The sequence below is a fragment of the Strix aluco genome, chromosome 5 (genome assembly GCF_031877795.1).
Source record: "Strix aluco isolate bStrAlu1 chromosome 5, bStrAlu1.hap1, whole genome shotgun sequence".
Classification (NCBI taxonomy): domain Eukaryota; kingdom Metazoa; phylum Chordata; class Aves; order Strigiformes; family Strigidae; genus Strix; species Strix aluco.
Window position 1 is genome coordinate 11,254,783 of NC_133935.1, and position 22,480 is coordinate 11,277,262.

At 35.0% G+C, this 22,480-nt stretch overlaps 1 protein-coding gene across 1 annotated transcript in view; it reads left to right on the forward strand.

The window, feature by feature from the left end:
* IGF1 (insulin like growth factor 1) overlaps window positions 1-22,480 on the forward strand; it is a 49,236-nt gene that overhangs the window by 21,778 nt on the left and 4,978 nt on the right. The window contains exon 3 of the mRNA XM_074825329.1: window positions 17,463-17,644. Within this exon, the coding sequence (XP_074681430.1) occupies window positions 17,463-17,644 (182 nt within the window). The remainder of the gene's footprint in view (window positions 1-17,462; window positions 17,645-22,480) is intronic.

Genomic DNA, 22,480 nt, shown 5'->3' on the forward strand with positions numbered 1-22,480 from the left:
CTATCAATATTCCCATGAGGTTAACTTCTCTGAAGCCAGTGACTTCCCTGTAGGTAGGATATCTGTCAGTTCTGGGTCAGTACTGCATTAGTGAACTGTGAAGGTATTATTTTTTAGAATTGCTAAGTAGTTTTGATTTGGGAAAATCAGTTGAGAATAGTTTTACTCTTTCAAATTTAATAGAAACTCTGTTCGAAAGTTTCCAGTATTCTTAACGCAGTAAAAATAAAAAAATAATCCCTTAGTCCGAGCATTCAGATATTCATCATTAATTTAAAGGAGTCAATACTCTAGTATATTTCTTTTAAAAACAGTCATTATACATCAGAATTGCATGCAGAAGTAAAGAAGGCGAGAATTAGCAGTAAAAGTGTTACAAACAAGGCAGAAAAATTTAATCTGGAAAGAGGTAAAAATGATGAATCAAAAAACCCCATAATTTAAGACCGAGAAGCCTTTAAAAATTGCCAATAAAGTTCTGTATTTGGCAGCTACCTTACCTGAACTAGGACTTTGATTCCTTTGAGGGTGAATCATGTTTGAACCAGGTTTCAAGGACAGTTCTCTTCTCACAAATGCACAGCAAATGCAGTTGTGCCCAATTTTTCTTACCAGATCTGGGTTGGGCAGTGACTGCACTGTGTACTAGCACTTGCATGTTGGTGGATGGCTATATAAGTATCAGTCCTGCAGTCCTGGTTAGCGCAGATTCTGAAGCAGACTGTGAAGCATCTCTATAGAAATACCCACACCAGATCAGCTAACCACAAAGAAGTCACATCTCATTTAGCTTCAATCTTAGTAGAGTGCAGGAAAAAATGTTCTGAAGAGAAACCTCACCTCAATGTTCAGATGGGGAAATGTCAATATCATACAGCAGGTTTGGTTATGGTAGCAGTAACAAATGATAGCAGTCATTCTGAAGAGCAGGAGAGTTGCCAGATGACAACTCCTTGAAATAATCATGAGGAGGGTATAAATACACATGCAGAGGCCAACTCTTCAGAGAAGTGAACCAGTAAATGCTTATACTGGCCTGCTAAATATCTATACATACATTTACTGATAAATACCTCAGTACCTTGGAAATTTGCAATTTTTAGGTGAATTTCCACATGCAGGACACAAGTGCACATATCTGAACCAAAGTTAGTTCCTTTTTGTCTCTTCCCCAAATTCAACCTTCACATCACAGAAACGCAAGGGTTATTCAATAAAACAGCCATACACTTCAGAAAAGAGGAGCTTACCTTTTAATAGGGGCAAAACCATGTGGCTTCTAATCTTATTGTCAGAAATGACTCCATGGTTTTAGCTGCACCTTTCTCTCTCCCGTTCCTTTACAAGAAGAAAGCAGAAAAACTGAAAAATTTATCAAAGATGCACAGTGCAAAAAACCTGAAACCCAAACAGTTAAGGTTTGGTTAAATTATAAAAATGTTAAGACAGAGATTAATATTACAAAGTGTCAGGCAATCTGAAGTTTAGATGTTGTTACCTGCTCCAAATATTGGTGTCAATGGTAATATTATGGTGCCAAATAATCATAATTTATATGTATGATTACCAAACTTTGTGTTCTGTTGCTCAGTTGATGATAGTGTTACAGGATATTTACTTTGCTTTTGCAGGAGTATTTAATTTTCTACCACTTATATGTACTTTGTGCAGTAAGACAGAATGAATTGTTCTTTAGGGATTGGGCTGCCCCTCATTGATTCCAACTTGAGCTATACCAGATGCCATATAGCCCATCCAGAAGAGCTAACTCTTAATCTTTCTTCTTCTACATCCACTAAATACAACTTCATATAATTACACTAGAGCACTGAGACAATAATGAATGAATGGTCCATGAAGAACTCTGGAGAGGTTTCAGCAATTTCTGTAAGGAAATGAGTCAAAATGAATCTGAGCAAGATACAGGACATAGTGCAATAATGTCTAGTTTTGTCAGAATAAAAAGAAAGAACAAGTGTCCTATCACTGATATTTTGTCTTGAGCCAGTATCGTGTCTAATGTGAAAATTTACAATGTGAAACAATAAATTAAGAACGTCTGTTCCATTAGGAAACAAATATAGTACTCAATAATTATTACCAGCTTCAACCATAAAATGTTAACAGTATGTTTGAATTTTTAAAGACTGTATTTCTTAGCAATTTTACAGCATATCACTTTGAAAGACCTTGTAGATATTTGCCAGATGTGATAAAGTGGTAGAGGAACACTACAGCAGAGAGCTTATTTATCCTCAGATCACCCCACTCTTTTTGTCTCAAACCAGAGAAATGATTTCTGAATTTCCTAATGATCTTGCAAGATAAACACTGAAAATTAGTAGAGCTAGAAATTACTATATTAAAAGGAGTATTATATTCTTTAATTCTAGTGCTAAGAACATAAACCTTTCCTAAGTCCTACTTATCAGCACAATGACGTCATCCTGGAGTAGGGGAAAGGATAATCTTCCTTGTTGCTGCATTATTGAAGAATGGCAAGGAGTTCTTATAAATATACTGCTCATCATGCATATAAGTTTAATTACAATCAATGCTAAACAGTCTTCTACATAGGACGGAACTTGTGGATTTAAAAGCCATATATTGTTTTCTGTATTTCTAGTATCTTTTCTCCCTACAATACAGCAACATGTTCCAAGCATTTTTCAATGCTTCCTCTCTGCTATTTGCCTTCACTTCCCCAGCTGTCACTCCAGTGACATTTCCCAAGCATGAAGCTGACAAAGAGCCGGGTAGGGCTTAAGTGCTTAAGCTGTGGAGATCAGTAGCAATATTTTAAAATATCAACAAAACTCAGTGTTTTGGGAACAATTTCTGATAACGTTACTTGAATGGACAACACTGTTTACTACACAACCCCTTGCACTGAATACAGTTATTTTAGAAAATTAAAAGTCTACTGAACTACTGAATAGCATACAGCTATTTTATCTGTAAATTTCCTGGTTTTCCACCACAATAATTCATTTAAACTAGAAATTAAGAAAGCCTACCCTGATTAATACTAAGAAATTTCTGTAATAGAGAATTAAGAAAAATATCAATAATGCAGAAAAGAGGTCAAAGGACAGAGTACAGGACAGATATTTCAGAAGTGTTTTACTTCCTGATTTGTATATATTCTCTATCAATTTATTTTTCAAATTCCAGAACTGTATTTACAGGTCAAAATGATCTGCAATTCTGGTCTAAAAAAGGTCAAGAGGAGTTTTCACACGGGGGTGCCTTCCTCCAACAGTTAAGATTACTTCTCACTTTCTAGTTCTTGTCTGTTTTTTGAGCCACTGTAGTCCAAGATCCAAATACTGACAGGAAAAACTACTGCAACATGCAGCACTAGCATAAGCATTTTCCTCAACCTGTAAAAATACTGGTCACACTATGGAAATTAAATTAAGTCAGCCACTCCAACAACAGAAAGACAAGTTGGTGTGATTTTCAATAGCCTCCAAAAATCTTAACTAGTGACCGTAATTTTAGGAAACATTCAAGGTAAGATTTCCAGTTGATCAGCTGGCTTGATTACAGCATTTACCATTCTCATGTGTATCTATAAATTGAACAGGTTGCAAATCTTAGCTTCTCTTTGTTCAGAAGTAGTTCAGTAGTGTTTCTGTTCTTCCCACGTTATATGATAAGAAAGAAATTTATCACAGGCCTTTCTGCTCGTGAGGTGACACTATTGCAATATGCAGAAGCAATTTTTGTGAACCGAAGACACAGCGAGCCCTGTTATGTCCTGTAGTGCAGGCATAACCTTACACTGCAGCGTGTTTCCACTGCTCTGACTTGTAGGTGCTTCCACGCTGCTAACCAAGTGTGAAGGAGCCCTCTAGTGTAAAAAAGGAACTGAACCTACCGCCCATGTTTTGCACACAAAACAATGTCTACAATGCCCCTGTCAGTCTCCAAGCATTCCAGCAACACACACTGGCCAGAAGATGCAACAATTATAAAAACTCCCGGATCCCAACAACGAAGGACAAAAGGTCTATATACTTACAGCTAGTCTTAATGGGTGTTACAGATACTGTGATTTCAGGGCTAATGTGTGACTGGCCATAAAACTGGTCTTAACTGAAAAAGGAATCCGAAAACTTGAGAATGATACAGGAATAAATTGTAGTCCCTGTCAGATAAACATTTTGTTTAAATTTTTCTGTAGACCTTGACCTTAAGAACAATTGATTAAAAGCATTTAAAGGACAGAAAGTCTGTTTGTAAATCTGATGTACTAGAGTAAATTTTATCTATTATGTGGTGATCACTCAGATCTTCCAGAGGCATAGCCAGTTTGCTCTATAATATAAATAATATCCAGGAAATTCCAGTGCTCGCATCTATTTGTTAGCGAAATGGCTTCATTACAACAGCTCCATCTCTCTATCTTGTAGGATAGAGAAAAAAAATTATATATATATTTCACTACAGCGTGTAATTCATGTAATATTGACATAATTTATACAGTTGAAAACACAAGAAGCCATTGGAGAGGCAGCATACACCTCCATGGTACCTGTAGTATTCAACGAAGACACTGCATAGTAGCTGTTTACAACATATCAGAGTTGTGCAAGTAGAGAGAGACACGTAAAGAGAGAAAGATAGAGATTCAGTCCCACGCAGGCCCATAATATGCAGCTATTTCCTGCATCAAAACTTTTGGTTTATGCTTTGTATCATTAAGATTAGAAAAAATAGCAAGGAGGATGCTTATGTTTTATTGTCACTAATTCTAAATGAGATATATGTTAAATTTATCTGGTCTAAAAACTATATTGCTCTGAAGTGGTATAGAGAAAACCATATGCAATAGTTTATTTTTGTGTTTTTAATCTTTAGAGTGATCACAGTTGATTGCATAGCAGTTTTATGATGCTGGATGGAAAGTCAAAACAATTATGAAGTTTAAATTGATAACAACATATTTAATGCCCTGCTGTTTAACTGCTAGAGGGATAAACAAAGAATACCTAGAATGCTGGAATGAGTTTAGGAAATTCATTAGAAAAGTTATGAAGTGATATTAGAAGACAAGAAGTAATGCATGACAGGCATAAGCAACTGACAGATGAGAAGAGTTTGCAAATAATTAAGCAAAATCACAAGAGATGTAGTTTAGATAATCATTTGGAAGCAAAGAAGAGAAAACTCAGACCCATTTTAAACAAACAGAATTGTGAAAGTGACTTCATTTTACTTCCATTTAGGATTTTTTCCTGGATGGAGACTTGAAACTTTTCTGAATTTCACAAATGGGGATACTGAGTTCTGCAAAATTAAAGTGTCTTCCTGCTTAAGGCCCTTACACTGAAAATCTTACATGAACAGCCCCTCTCACTAAACTTGCTGAACTCACTTCCGGACAGGCTGCACAGCCTCCTTGGGTTATTTTGGCACCTCCCTTTCTGGCTAGCAAAGAGGAGTTCAGAGGAATGTAAAATGAAAAACAAGGGGAAAAAAATGAATCCAACTTTCCCAAACCACAAAAAACTTTCATTTGGTATACATTTTGACCAAAGGTTCAGTAAGAGCAATGGTCATATTTTATCCAGAAATCACTCTTAATGGAAAGAACTCTAGAAAGTTTGGGTACAGAAGGACTAAGAGAAAGAAATATTGTATTGCTGGCCTCTACATCCATACTCAAAGTGTATAAATACTAAAAGTGCAGGAGGTTGCAAATATTATCACAATTATGCAATATCGCTTTTAGGAGACAGAGTCAGAAGAAATTGTATATATTATTCCACTTTTTAATGACATTTGAGTGGCTAATGACAAAGCTAATTTGAATATGTTATTAAAAAAAAACCCTCTATAAACCATCTATAATATCTGAAAATGACTTAACCTTCCCTGGATATTTGCCCATTCCTTTAGTTCTATTGAATTAGATAGAAGAAGCAAAGAACAAAAAACTACAGGATTTTGGTGTTTTGGTGAGGGGTTTTGTGTCGCAGTATTGTTTTCTGTCCTATTTGATTCAGTTTATGTATATCAATATCAGATTTAATTGTAGGATTAACTACAACTAACTACTTAAGGAGAGTTATTTAAAAATATTTATGATCTTATTAGGTCAAATTTTGGGTAGCAATAGAGTATGCCTGAATTTAATTTTCTTTTGTACAGCTTGAATCTTAATGTCATATTTGAATACTGGATTATTAATTTCAAATACAGCTAAGTAACTTGTAATGATTGAACTAAATATCTAAAGTCTCACAACAGAAATATTTGAAAAGGCCTTAATACTGATGCCTATGTCCAAGAAATATCTTCAGACACAACTCAGAATCTATGCCTTCAGATGATCAAAAGCTTTCTTTGAAGTCCTCCAGGCTTTGAGATTTATTAACATTTAAAGGAATAAAAATTGAATGATAGGTGTTGGAAGTTTAAAAATTAAAAATGGCTGTGATTTCTAACAACAAATACAGGAAGAAAAGAGATTCTTTAGAAATGCACTTCATAGGAATTGGTTCTACTTTCTCATTTTCTGTGATACCATGTAAGCCCTCCACTGGCCAAGAATGTTAAGACAAGAATTTTTTTCATTTTTCCACAATACTTTTTCTTTTTTTTTCATAACTATGATAACTCTTGAGCAGGGATAGGCTCAGCCTGATGAAGTGAATGTCATGATATGCAAAAACACTGGCCCAGTGTTGGAAAAAATGATTTTGTAGACTGAAGCCCATCTAACAGGATTAGCATTTACAGAGTCACCATTAAGTTTACACATTAGTACACACATAAGATAAATGAAAAAGTCTCACCATTGTAAGCATACTTACTCATCCTACTTCTTTTCTGCTCAGCTGGATTCCCTTGCTTAAATGTTTGTGGATGCACAAAGTTGTGGCTCAAAAGAAGTCAGTGAGCATGTGGAATTTAAAAGCCAGGTCAACATTGCCACAGTCCTTTTAAAGTTTACAGTATTCCTGTATGACCCACAGAACAAACCTAGCAAAATATAAGGACAACAATGTTGCCAAATAAGAGAAACCATTTAAAAAAATCTTCAACTGATGCAGAGGTTTCAACTGTTAATCAAGTCAAAACAAGTTAGAAAGGAATTAGTAAAAGAAAGGAATAATTCTGGTTACTTAGAAAAACTTATCTTTAAATGGAAACGAACTTTTAAAACCTTTGAACTTCCCTGAAAAGGACATTAAAACTTAGCAAGTGAGAACCTAAAAAAGTGTGCTCAGAAACCACATTACCTTTTAAAAACTGTGACTGGAGCAGGCATTGTCAGCCCTGTAAAAGAAAGATTACTTCCTGTTTGCTTCATAAACCAGCTTCACTGCCTATGAGCACTGCCATTTTCAATGATCCTAAAGAAACTGTAGTTTTGGTATTTAAGGTGTTATACTAGAACTAATTTCTCCCTGCACTATACCAGTGTTCCGTTCTAATCCCGTTGCATGTCTTCAGTAATAACAAGGTGAGCTGGACAGTTAAGGAGAACGAGAGTAGTTTAATTTGTTATTCGGCAGTGACTTCTTTTGTCTTTATGTTCCTGTCACTAGAACTGATTCTCCTAGCTCCTATTGCAGTACTAAATCACTAAAGAATAGAGCTACAACTGGTAGAAAACCAGTGTGAGTGAAAGATGAATAGAGTATAACAGTATATTTTAGCTAGGTTTAGTTCTGGTTTTGTTTCCAGACACAATTCACTGTCCCTTTCTCATCCCAATTACTTCATCCTCATTCCCTAGTGACTTTGTGCTCCACTGGAAAGTTTCACTTTTTCTTTTTTTCTCATTAGACAGGTTTAAGGGGAGCATCATGACCTCAAAGGAATGATTCATTTCAAGATTAGATATTTACATGCCCTACCAACCCAAAAATAAAGTTAAAGGAAGACAGGTATATAGTTAAAGCATTGGTCTGGCACTTATGTTGATGTAGGTTCAGTTCCTGGCACTGTCACAGCCTTCTCCTGTGCAAATAATTGATATGTAGATTCCATAAATATTACTCAAATTAAGTACTATCTTTCTCTGCAAAGAGTTCGCTTAATTTAGGAAAAAGTACTGTTTAACATCAGTGAAGATAAAAGAATCTGTCTCTTAACCTTTCTGACTTAATTCCCTTTCTGAATGTAGTGATTAATTTGTGCTTGCTAATCAGGAATCTCTTCACAAATGAAAGTATCCCAATATGCCAAAAGTGGCAGACAATCAAAAAATCAGTTTTCTGGAAAATAATTCCCATTTAAAATGTTGGCCATAAGAAAACTACATGCTGGGCTTTTATCAAAAGCATTAAGTCATCTTACCACGCTTAAAGTAATTGTTAAATTAATTAATGTCATTCTGACTTGTACAGAAAGGTTCAATAACTGAAAGTCTAAACACGATTCAGACAATACTGCACAGGTACAAGGCTGAATCATGTTTATTCCTTATGCTCTGTTGCTGCATCATTGTACAAGGTTGGATGCTTCTTGCTGACAAAGCCCTCAGCAATGATATCAGATCTTACTAAACAGAGCTTATAGCTCTAGAGCTTAGAGCACATTAGAATAAATCCACTGAAATTAACTGCATTAGACAAATACAAAACTAGTATGAGAAGTGGGCCAGGTCCTTACTGTTATCTTCTTTCTCCCTCCTGCTTTCTTTTCTATTATTGCACTTGTTTCTAATAAGGAAATGAAAATTGTCTACCTCTGTAGTAGGTAAGATGACAGTGGCCTGTGCTCAACTGCTTACCCACCTGTCAGTGCTAGTGCTGTATAAATATAAATAAAAATTGTAATGTATGTCAATAGGTGCACTCCTGGACAGTGTGAAAGGTATTAGACAGGAGTTACTTAATGCAACAGCTATTCACACCTTCTGCTTCTAACCAGACGATGATTCCAAAATGCAGGAACAAGAGTACCATCTTTGTAATTGATTATTTGCTTTCATTTCTCAGGATACAGCTGAGAAAGAGTACCTATAGAGATAAAAATCCTGATTACACAGTGAAAAGCAATGTACTGCTTGTTATGTGGTCAGCGTCATTAACCACGTAACAGTCGTTCTGCTTCACGTTGTACAGCAGTCTTATCTCCTTCAAGGAATCACATCATATCCATTCCCTGCAAATCTCTCTAGATGCCACTAAGATAGTATTTACTCACTGAACTGTAAAGTTGGATGAAAAAGCAAGGGTTTGTTCTATATCAGCCTGATGCAAAGCTACTAACAGCAATGGAAGTTTTTAATTGATTTTAATAGACCTTGGATCAGGTTATATATAAGTAGCTTCTGGCACCTGCTTCATCAGGACATAATCCTGACTGCACTAAAAGATTTCCCAGCAACTTCAGTGATGCTAGGACTTCACTCAATTATGGTTCTTGCATTGTTATTCATTTGATAATCCAAACAAAAGTTTTACATTGGCTATGGGATAAGAAAAGTATGAAAGTCCTATCATGACTGATCATCTTTCCACCATGCACAAGGATAATCAGTAATTGTTTACGCCCATACAAGAAGAGGAGGGAAAGTGTTCTCATTATGGATGGATGACTGTATTATCATTGTCCTCCTTGATGCACTACAGGGGGCAATATTCAAATGTAACGATGACCTACTGGCTTCTAATTATCTTGTCCTAAACCCTGATAAACCTGACTATTCTTGCAATAGTGAATTTCTTTCCAGCAAAGCATTTCCTTTGCCAAAGTATATATTTTTTGGCAGCATCTGGCACTTTCCAGCCCTGGAATCTGACGTAGGCTTGTAAATTGTGCTAGGTTGGCAAAGCTTTCACCCTCTAGAGCACTGAATTGGTGTAAAATAATACATTATATTGTTTCCCACTCTTTCTGCTATTTTTTTTCCTCAAAAGAATTCTAAACTCTGAAATTTCCTTTTCATATCCCAGTGCAATACTTGCAAAACTACAGGTCTTTCTCTTCACACGTTGCAACTGGCTTAGGAACTACTGTGTGAAGCATAATGGCTCTATCACATGCTCAGTATACTTAATGGCCTCCAAAACAGCCATTCCATGAAAAGGGCAGAGTACAGTACAGCTATATGTGAGAGGAAATTGTTACAAGTGCTGTAGTTTGGAAATAAATTTAGGGGAAGAGGAGGGTTTTTTTCCAATTAGATACACAATGAAGAAAAAACCATGCTTTTGAAAACATATTTCTAGAGGAAAATATTACCTTCTTCAACTGTGTGGCAGACTAAATAAACAGACATACAAATTAAAAATTAAGACACCTCTTGGAATAAATCTACATTTGTTGGCTAACAGACTTTAAAGAAATGAAATAGCTATTTTACTCTCCATTTGAAACATCAAAGAATTTTCTTTTTTTTTGTAAGGTGCAGCTTATAAATCTTAATTATTCAGGCAAAACACTCTGTGAAGTCTTGATAGATTTCTCTTATAGATCACTACTAACTGAGCGCCTATGTTTTCCCAGTCTTACTTGCCTAGAATTTCAGAAAAATGAGCAAACATCTTCTTGCCTTAGACTCAGTAATTAATGAAATCCAGTCTTCCACAAAACAGTAGCTCTAGTGCAGTATCTCAATATTAACAAATGCATATGCTTTCATAAAGATTTTACTTGTGCATACTGATAAAGCTTATCCTCTATTCTCATGCATATTAAATTAGACTTCAGAGCTAGAGCATCCATTCATTGAGCATTTATAAATGCTAATATATGCTCATTTTGATGAATACAAACAAAAATCAGTCTAAGCATAATTATTTTTTGGCACTAACAAAACATTGAAGGAAAATGGAAGCTAAACATTAAATATTGTAGCTTCAAAACGCATGCAACTTATTTACATGAAAATCAGATTGCCTACTTTGCAACGTTTAAACCTTGAGGTATTTCTGTTAAGGAACTTTACAACAGTTCACAAGATTTGTTGTTTGCTTGTTTGTTTATTTTAACAGTTCATAGAAGTATCAAAATACAGGCATTTCTTGGTGATTGAACATTGACTCATAATTCTCCAAATACAGATTAGAAATTCTAGAGTACCCTCAAGAAGTATTACCAATATAACATTAAACCATTTGTCTAAGATCACAAGGAGATGAAAAGTGATATCAACAATCTCTGGTTTTGCATATGTATGCATTTATAATTCAAAAATAGACAAGAATACCAGCCTGATATCCAAGACATAGTCGAAGACGTGTGGAAATACATAGTTTAACAGTAGACTGGCTGGTATGCTTTTAGAACAATATGTGTCATTATATTTAATTGTTAAAATGGAAATAAAAGAGAATGGCTTTGTACTCCACCAGTGATATACATTTCATGATTTAGGAAAATTCACTTTCAATGGAATTCATTTCATTTGAGTTCTGTTACTAGAAGTTATGTGTATAATCTAAGACTAGATCATGTAGCTTTATCTGTAGTCAGTGACAGAACATGAGCTCTTTCAGAGTACAAGGGTTCATTTCATTTTAAGCAAAGCATTCAAAACAAGAGTAAATCACCCTCCAGACACACCTACTTGTTGACTTGAGTATCGTAAACTAGATCCCTAATTTTCAGATACTAAAGCTGAGTAAGATGAATCTCAAACTCAGCATCCCTAGTCTTCTGTACCACCACAAGACAGATAGTATACGTAACTCAAAAATACTCCGATCACCAGCTCCCAGTCCGGATCTAGCGTACAGGACGTGCTTGTTCAGTTACTACCTTGTAATATAGCACCACAGACTCCCAACCTTGTTGTTCAGGCTGCAGAAGAATTCTGTCTCACCAACCTACTGCCTCATAGTATGCTTAAATACATCCAGATACTGTAAGCTACAAACTGGACACAGCGGTAAATAAGAAAACATGTTTGTCATCAAACTTCTCTGGAGGATCCCTCACAGAAGTGCCCCAAAATTTCTATCAATGCTTCAAAATTGTACAAATTATACTACCCTGATGTTCTGATGGAAATATTTTTAGTTTCTCCATACAAGATTATAGTACACTAATAGGTCAATATCCTTTCACATTACTTTAAAAGCTGCAGTTATAGCTGAACATTGACTTTAATAGTAGGTTAGGAATAGGTTCACTGTTTTTCAGATTCATAATGCTTTTCTGAACTACAGTCTAAATGACATTCTCAGGTTCTATTGCTGGGCTAAAAAAGACACTATGTACAGCAAATATAAAGAGACACACAAAAGCTCCAGGACATGTTACCCGAGTTCTTCCTAGAGTCCTCTAAAGGGTAGATTAGCTTTGTGTTTATCCTGGGCTACTTCTCATGTAATTTCTAACATTAATGCTACAACAGAAGATTATAATTCTCCACAGAATGCCTAGATAGTTTGACAACTGAAACTTCTATAGTCCACCTACAGCACTGCTTCTCACATTGAAATCGTCAGTAGAGCAGAACCAATGGCAGCACTGGTGAGATATTTTGGAGGGAAGGAGTGATCAAAGAAATCAAGCGTAAACAAGCCCTGCTGAATTACTCCACTGACGTTGCATTATTTAAAGGGAAGTGCTGTTAGTACAGAAGCCAGCTGTTTAACTATTGGAGTTCTGTACCTTGGCCTGCTTTCAGGGGACTTCAGGACAGTGTGACTAGACTTTGTAACTGCTTGTAGCACATGGAAAGAAACATTCACATGGTACAGTAGATTAAATGAGAGCCAAAAATTCTATGAAGTAAACTTTGACCTACATGATATGAAACCTCTTTTGAGCTAGCAACTGACAAAAAAGGAAAGAAATATCCAAGGAAATCAGTGTACGTCAGCAAAAAGGAATGCCTAGGAATGCCTGTTATATGTCCACAGGCAGTACTTTGAAGGTTGAGTAAATATAAAGAACTTTTGATAACAGCTGGAAGGCATCACTGAGATTATGTCAGAAAAATGAAGAACTATACCGGTGCCCAGTATACTGACACAGCAGGATCAGTCAATATTTTAAGACAATATCATAAAAAAGGAAGAGAAAACTGGTATTAAATGTGGAGAACCACCAGCCATTTATTTACTAATATGGGTTTTGGTCTAGAAATTAACTTAAGTGCTTAGTTACGTCAGTCTTTATGTAGGAGAGCACTCAGGCATGTGCTTATTGTTGAATATGTGCTTTAGTCCAACAGACCGTGTAGGAGCTTGAAAATTTGCCTAGATCTAAGTGCATGCTTTGGTAACTTGATGAATTGGGACCATCTGATCCTGGAGTCCTTCCAGAAGAAGATGGGCCAAATACTGATAATATCTGTAGAATTGGTAGTAACTCCTTGTAATTCTTTATCTCATCTTTGTCTTTGATAGCATCTTTGTATACTGCAGCACTTAAGAAGACAGCAGCAATTTAAAATCTATTGGTTTAAAATTAATTTAGACATCACATACTTCTCAAAAGTAGAGTCCAGAATCACGATTACTGAAGAAGAATAATTTTTCCTATTTTTTTCTATTTGCTCTGTTGTACAGCACTTTAGGTAATATCACTTTCTATTTCATATGAATTTTAAGTATACTTGATTGCTTAGGTCTTTCAAAAACCTTAGGAAACCTTTTTTTTTAAGGAAAAAAAATAAAACCATTTGACCTCACAATACTGTTCTCTTTTTATGAAGGATGAGCGTTTAGTATGCCATGTAATACATGAATATTTAAGTCTATAAAGAAATGTTTCATCACTGACCACAGAACTGATGTGTTAGTGATTCCATTCCAAACCTGTTGCATGTACCATACAGGTTTTTTAAAGAGCTGTAAGATATTACATCCTCCTTCATAAAGTTATTATTCTGTCAGAAAGAAAAACAACTCATAGATGTCTTTGGTCTGGTTACAGTAAAAACAATTTTGAAGTATACTGAGATTCTCACCTGGAAAATTCCAGGATTCAGGATTTGTATTAACTATTTATGTATATGATATTGAAGGAGAAATATTGCTACTGGTTTCTAAATAAGGCAGGTAATATTTCATGGGTTATTCAAGGTATTTTATCAGCTTTACAAATGGTTATATTCAGACATGGAAGGGTAAAATAACTGTCATGTAATCACACAACAAGATAATAGCTAGATGAGAATAAAACTGAGAATTGACAACTTCCAACTGACAACTTGTATAAGTTCCTGCTTGACTTATTGGGAAGACATCATACACAAGTAAATGACTGATGTTATTAAAAGTTAGAGTACATGGCTCTAGTTCCTCTACCTTATGTGCTGTCAAAAAAAAATCAAACATACTCCTGTTGAAATGACTGTATTTACCAGAAAGTCATAAATTTTGTACAAGAAATGATACTGATAAGCTGGTAGAATGCTATATAACCCATTTCATGTCACTGTTTTATCTTATGTCTTGAGTAAAAATAATCACAGAATCACAGAATCATCTAGGTTGGAAAGGACCTTGAAGATCATCTAGTCCAACCAAGGAAAGAATTAAGGAAATAATTAATTAAGGAAAGAAAACATCATTAAAAAAAACATAATTAAGGAAAGAAAACTTCAGATTATATAATTGAGCTAAATCTAAAATGACAAAATACAAACAATCTGTATAAGTACAGGTTCAACACAGACAAACTGGAAAGAACCTTTGATTGTTAAAGGAGATGAAAGATTTTCCCCAAAAAAATCACTTCTACCAACCAGTTTATCTTTGGCTTTAATCATGACAAAGCTAAATGTCAACCATATTAAACAACAAAATTTTGAGACCTTGCAAACTTTACATTTCGTTTGCCTCTTTCCTTTATAACCTCTTCATATACCAGTGAGTCCCATAAAAAATGCCTCTATCAGTCATTAGACATTTATAGTCTTGTTACTCACGTCAGGAAGATTTCTTCTATCAAGTTCTGTTGTTAACTCATGGAAGTTCCTAGCCAACACATTTCATCTTATTGATTCTAAATTTTGTTACCTACAGGTAATATTATCTATCTAGCATGAATGTCATGAGGAACTAATATTTATAAGAATCTTAGAAGTGCAAAATATTACTAATCCTGAAATCTTCTATTGGATTGATGAAATATTTTTTAATAGGTAACTTCTTTTCTGGGTAGAAAGGTCATGATAAATCAGATGACACTAACCAATGAACTGTCCATCCTTATTTTAACTGTTAGCAATAGCTAGTTAATGAACTAAACTTCTGTGGCTGTTAGCTGTTATGAAATACCATTTAAAGGAAAATTCTTGAACAGAAGGTTTTAGAGTGTGTTTGCTTATAAATAGAGAAAAGAAAGGTAAGCTTAACTAATCAACCATTTGTACCTACTGTTCAGCTGGATCTATTAGGAAGAGTTACACCTGCATATCCAGGAACAGAATATGCCTTTCTATATTTCAAATGGGAACAAGACAAAATATGGAACAATTCTGAGTATGCTGCACAGTAATGACATTCCGCATTTTGTCATGACTGCTAAATTTTACAACTATTAGTCTAAGACAACCTGATTAAAAGACTTCAGAAAAAAACTCCACGGAAAAGGTTGTACTTTATATTATAACTCAGTGAGTGAAAACAGTCTGGAAAAAAAACCCCAAAACTCTGTGTCTTAGTAGTTATAATACTTTTCAATGATACACAGAAAACAACACACACACACACACACACAGACGACAAATCAAAATATTACTCTAATTTACTTCTGGCTTGCTGTTCTGTTTAGTCTTATGAAATAAATAATTTAGCAGATGTACAGTATAGAGGCCCTCAGTGGATTGCAATATACTAAGTAAGCATGTATTTCTTTTTGTTTAATTTATAGTCCCTGGAAAAAAAGACATTTAAAAGCCTATTGTCTGGGTTTACAAAGCTCACAGGGATAGTTAGTTCTTAGCTGACTGTATTGCTGGCTAAAATGTTAGACATACTTTACCACTAGAGGTCTTTTCATTTATGGGTGTACTAAGGCCTCAAGGGTTCTTCACCAGTGGACGTATGTTTTAATCACAGAGAACCGCAAAATGCAGTGTTGTCTTCAAATTGACAACTACGGGAGAAGTAAATGATTATTAACCTAGGATTTGCTGTATAAACATTGAACGCAATAATTTCCCAAAGAGAAACCAAATTTTCATCTTTTTTGGTACCCTTATCCTTTGTCTAGCTTGAGCAGTTTCTTAAAATGTAAACTTCTGCCAAACTCTGTGAATAACAGATTTTTGGTCTCAGTGATAAAACTGAAGGGGGAAAAAAAAAAAAGCAAGGAAAAAAATTGGTAGAGCTGACTGAATTGAGTTACTTCATTTTTTGGCTCTTGGTGCAATTTTCTTTCCTTTTTTCCATATTTTTGGGTTCTTAACCAATGTGGATGATTCTGTAAATGGAAACATTTAGTGCTGAAAATGTCAAAACGAAACATTTAAACTTTTCAGAATTTTACTGTCTGAAACCAAATTCTACCAGAATTTTAAAAAAGATGTAGTAAGTAAGCAACTACTTATTTTTGTGAATTTACTGTTCCTTCATTTCTAGTTAGTCATAACGGGACAACTGTGCATCCAACTGTGTTGCATACAAATAAGCCCAGGAAATAATGGGTCTGTAATCTTTGCATAGTATAGCAGAGAAATCAACAGTTATTAAAGAAATCATAAATCGTTGAAAAAATAAAGAGGTATGTAAGAGTTCTATGAATGCAAATGTCATCCTTTACTGGAGCTGAGTGAAAAATGCAAAACATTTGTCAATCAAGTAATTTCTACAGATGCAAACACAAAATACAGGAAAGACCATGTTATGTCAGTCCTGTCTCCTATCTTGTGCAAAGCTATAGCATATAAAATCTTCTGCTTTTATCTGTTCCATCAACCATTTTCCTATTTTTGCTGCATTTCATAGGTTACTTTGTTATCTTATTTCCTGCTTCCCAGTAGTTTTTCAGCTTGCAGATCTGACAGCCTGTGCAGTGGTATACAGTATTTATTTCCCCTTTGGAACACACTCTGACTTCACATAGTGGCTCAGTGTAGCCTTTTTCATTAGAAAATACTCGCCTACAACACAGGCATGATCTATGATCTTTAAACACCAGCTACCTCAGTCAGCTCAACAGTCAGTTTTCATCCAAAAGCTAAAGGGCAAATTTCCTTTGCAAGGCTTCTAAATACCAGATTTCAACTTCTTCCCTCTCCATTTTCAATGCCAAGACAGTTCAAGAAAATCTTTTAATAATACTTTCCTAAGAAGATATAATTTTGCTCAAATGCTTAAATAGCAACCACCCATAGACAGAGTTCAAAGCTGGCCATTTCCAGGAATATCTTTCGAAGCTGTATCTGAGAACAGGGTCTTGGAATAGATACACACAGGCAGCCTCTACAACTGTCATTGGTGATTCAGTTAAAATAATGCAAGTTAATATGATTGCTTCTGAGATCTTTGCATTTTCTTTCTAACATAAAAACTTTCCATTTCTGTTTTGAATAGGTAAGCCTACAGGGTATGGATCCAGCAGTAGACGCTTACACCACAAGGGAATAGTGGATGAATGCTGCTTCCAGAGTTGTGACCTGAGGAGGCTGGAGATGTATTGTGCTCCAATAAAGCCACCTAAATCTGCACGTTCTGTACGTGCTCAGCGCCACACTGATATGCCAAAAGCACAAAAGGTAGGCCAGGCTGGAAAAAACCCCCAAATAATACAACAGAGAAAAAAACCCTACCTATTTTAGGGACGGAAAATTCTATCAAGGCTGGTAACATAGCAAACAATTGATGTGTTCTGCCTACTAGGGACACTGAGATTTAGTCGAGTTTCAGAAGATAGTGTCCGTGGCAGGAAGTAAGTAAGAAATGGTGTGTTCTATCTCATTTCTTAGACCACTGAATAAAATATGGAATTGCTAAGCTACTACTTGTGAGGCTTTATCCTGCTTCTGGGTAGTAAATGACAAGTACTCACATCATCCAATCATAAATAGCACCTAAGACTTCTTTCAAAAGAGAAACCAAACACTGAATATTTAACACTCATCCTTCCTTGTCAGGAAGAGGTAGAGCGAGTGATGAAGAGGAAAAATGCAGCTCAGCTATTCTGCTATTAATTTTACATGTAAATGAACAAATTATTTTTTTCTTTCCTCATTATTTTGGCCTTTTTAATTTATTTATCAGAACTAACTGGATAGTCACTGCAGTCATTACATACTTCATTTTAACTATTTAATGTTTAATATGTGTATTCTCCAAGCACTTCAAATTTTCATTGGTATTATTTGTATAGTTGTGGAGTTCATAGTATCCAGATTTTTGTTCCTGTCATACTAGATATACTGTACATATATGCAGTTAAATCTCATCTCTCTTCAACAGAGCCTCTAGTTCAGAAAACCCATCTTAGTCTAGGCTACCCTTAAGCTCATGTCCAACTATCTCTCCTGTTTGAGTTCTGAACATCTGTTTTACATGTTGTCTGTCATCTGCTGTAAGCCTCTAGTGATATAATTTATGCTGCTGACCCTGTCTGTCCTACACATATGTTGGCCCTAATCCTGCAGTTATCTGAAAATTTTTTCTTATAAGAAATGAAACTGCATGAAATCCTAATGTTTCGCAGGAAGTCAGGAAACCAGCACTATATACTAATTTCCTTAATATCATCTTTATGAAAAGAACAGTTGTAATAATTCCAGCATTGATTTCTTTTGCATAAGCCAATCCATAGAATGGAATCCTTTCACCTCTTCCCCAAGAGTTTTCAACTTTTTTAAGTAGTGGCTGTATGATTCTTCCTGGGAAGTATCACCTTAGCTGTGAACATCTCAAAAGGCACACATGACAACAAGTGAAGTGTTCTTCAGGTAGAGCTCAACTATAGACAAGAAAACCCTGTTGTTTATTCCTATCTGGGCACACATATATTTAAAGGCTTGCGGAAAAAGAAGAAAACAGATTTGGCCAGTAATCTGTGTGTTCTTTTCCGTACTTGTTGCTAAGGTGATGGGTAAAACATTCTGTAACTTCAAGTAAAAGGAGACAAGATATCTGCCAGCTCTCTGATGGATCTCCACACCGCTTTCCTTGGAGGGCTAAGGAATTATGTCATTCTTTAGGCAGCTGTCCTCTTCCCAGTTCAAAAGACAGGCAGGAAAACACTTTTCTTACAAACAGGAAGGAGCAGAAGAAAGGCCTTGCATCCTTCCGCAGCAGCAGGGGAGGTAGTGTTCGAGAGGGGATACTGGAAGAGGAAGAAAATTAGAGGGAGTATGTAGTAATTGAAGGAACTTAGCTGCAGAAGAAATCATCCAGGAAATTAAAAGGAAAAAATATCAAGAGGTGAAAAGGGCAGTAAAGGGACAATGAGGAGCAGAGGAAAAGAAAACAGGAGGGAATTAGATCAAAGAGGATGAGAAGATGACAAATACCGAAAAACTGCATGAACCATGGTGCATCACACAGAAGAAATAGGATTTTGAGAAATGGGGAGAGAAAATACAATTAGAGAAAAATTAATATTAAAGAAAACAACACCTTCAAAGAAAATGTATGTGAAATGGAGGAGAGAAGTGAACAGAAGCAGAAAAATCATAAATGCTTCTTGATAGGAACTTGATGATAAGATAACAGAAATCTGATGGGAAAAACAAACTGAAATTTTCATTAATATCTGTGGATGGATAAAATTAGATTGAGGAAAAAAAATACAGAAGAGGTGGGAGAAAATATTCAGATTTATGATCGATAAAAGGAAAATACAGGGAAGGGAAGGGAAACAGAATTAATTAAGAATAACTGTGAAAAAAGCTCTCATGTAATTATTTTTTCTTTCTTCTTTCTTTTTGAAGTCAGCTGTACATGCCTCCATTAAGAAAGACAATGCTATGTTCATACTTTCTTCTTTTGATAGGCTCTCCCAATATGAATGCATTTAGCTAATTCATAGTTTTGGTATGTCACTGATTTTAATTTAAAAATTAATTACAATAAAGTAAAATTATTTCTCAGTTAAGCAATCTTTTTCTGCTTTAGAATATTTTTCTCTCTTAATATTATATGTTATATATGAGATACATACACATATAAAGTGAATATATATAAGATAATACACATGATATAATATTTTCTTATTTACATACAACATTTAAGGCAGGATTAAGTGGATTATATAAGATGTTGTACAGTTACTCTCAGATTTCATACACAATTTCTTATGTCATTCATATTTCTAATATAGTTTTTATTTGGCATCTCCTCATAACCTTTTTAATCGACAAATCCAGGATTTGGGTTTTGGTTTAAGAGTTTTTGTAAGTGGTCTACTTTCCCAGTTCTGAGCAGACCATTCCTCCTATGCACAATTTGGTAGAATAATTTAGTTCAATGGAGCAGGGCTGGTGTTCTGTTTATAGGTTATGTTAATGCTCATCTGTAGTCATTACATTACAGACAAGTGTTGCTACACTACACACACAAATCTGAATGATGAGGGCCAGGAATGATTAGTGTGGGCTGGGAACCCCAGAAATGTCTATTTGCTGCTATAAGGCCAACACCAAGAACTAGTTTTAATCCAGTTACAGAGACTGTATGTGTAGAGTTTTGTTGGTAGCTAACAAACAAAATATTTCTTTCTCTATAAGACCAATATTTGTCCTGTTCTAAGACCTTTTCTACACAGCATATTTCAGACATTCACAAAAAAAGCAATGACGAAAGAAATCCAATCAACCTGCAGGATCTGTTGTTAACTCCTTTACTGATCACTCATCAATTATGCTCATCCAAAGCCTGTTTTTTTTACTTGTTTACTATTTGAATACTCTGTTGAAAGCTTTCAGTAGAATTCTTACTGTTAAAAAATATGAGATACTTAGGTATTCATCTTGCTGGAACTGATAAAAAATAGTAATTGATCAACTACATAATACAAATCCATTATAAAATTCTACCTCAGCTGCAGTTAGCTATGTATATGAGCAGAGGTTATTAAAGAGGACACAATTTAATCATATGTCAGCATTTCTAAACTGAAGAAAGATGTCCCTGAATTTTTAACAAAGAGAACAGGTGTGAAACCAAAGCACATTACAGATCAAGATTTTTTTTTTTAACCTAAATTAGAATAATTGTTGTGAGAATAATTGTTGACATTGCTTTCAGATTAAAATCTCACTAAATTAACAAATACATCAGCTAGTAAGGTAAGACTAAGAAACAGGGAGAAGCTTTCAGTATTTGTGCTGGAAAGCAAAGTAATAGTTTCACTTATTCTTACACTAAGTTTAGGTTTAGATTTTTAAACTTCAAAACAGGAGCAAGAAAAGGAATTAAAGTTCTGTCTTCAGTGTACATGGTTCCATCTAGCTTTTCTTTCATTCATTTCTTTCTCTTCTGAGAAATGATAATAAAAGTTTAATTTGTTTACCCTTAAGTGAATTAAGTTTTAACAGCAATTTGGAAAACTAGTGAATAGAACTTTGAAAAAAAACTGTTTTCTGTTCAAGCAAAGGAAATAATTGAGCTATTTCCACAACAATTGTGTACACGAGGGAAGACTCTGACCTTTTTGAATGAAGCAGTGTCACAGAACCAGTGGTACAAAGTTCTTATCAATTTAAGGCTACAAGGTACCTTGAAAATCATTACATGAATGCAAACACTGGTAAGGCTGATTTTAAAATCCAGTGAATAAAGTATAGGGAAAGCAAAAAAATGTAGTGCCATGCCATCCCCTTGCACCCTGAGCAAAAGGACCGAAGAGGTGTACATCATGATATAATTTTTCTCTTCCTCAGATTTTTAGTCCTTACTCTTCTTTAGGACTCACATATGGAAAATACACATAAATACCAACAAAGTATATAACAAAATACACATAAGTACCAACAAAGTAACAGTAGGAAAAGGATTCTCCTAAAAATACTCTTCAGATTTTATCTAAACTTCAAAATTTAAATAAACTAAGTGGGACTAAGACAGAGAGGGCAAAGATGCTAATATTTTTAGTTTAAGAAGATGCCAATAAGAAAATAGAAAAAGTATTATCTGATTAACCTTTCTAAGCAGATTCTTTTGTAATTGGCTCAGTATCAACTCACAGATACATTTACAGGCCAAAATATGCACAATGGCACTAATTCTATTTTCTATTACAGCCATGCCACATTACCAAGCCAATGAGGGAACCTTTAGGTGTAACAGAAGAACTTGGCCTCTTCACGTCAGAAAATTATTTTCTCCCATTGCTTACTTTCCAGCTTTGTTATGTTACTGACCACACTGCCCACAGAACTAAAAAGCTTTCAGAGAGACCCCAAAGAGTTCATAGCTAAGATATCACACCTGTTACTACAAACATTAGACTTTCCATTTATTAGCAATAAAGCAAGAGATCTTTTAATGCCAATATGAGGTTTGAATTGTCCATCCTAATTGGCTAAGAATGCTGCTGCATGCTTCCCAATACCCTTGCATCTTAGTTAAATGACCCTTATTATCACTGAGGT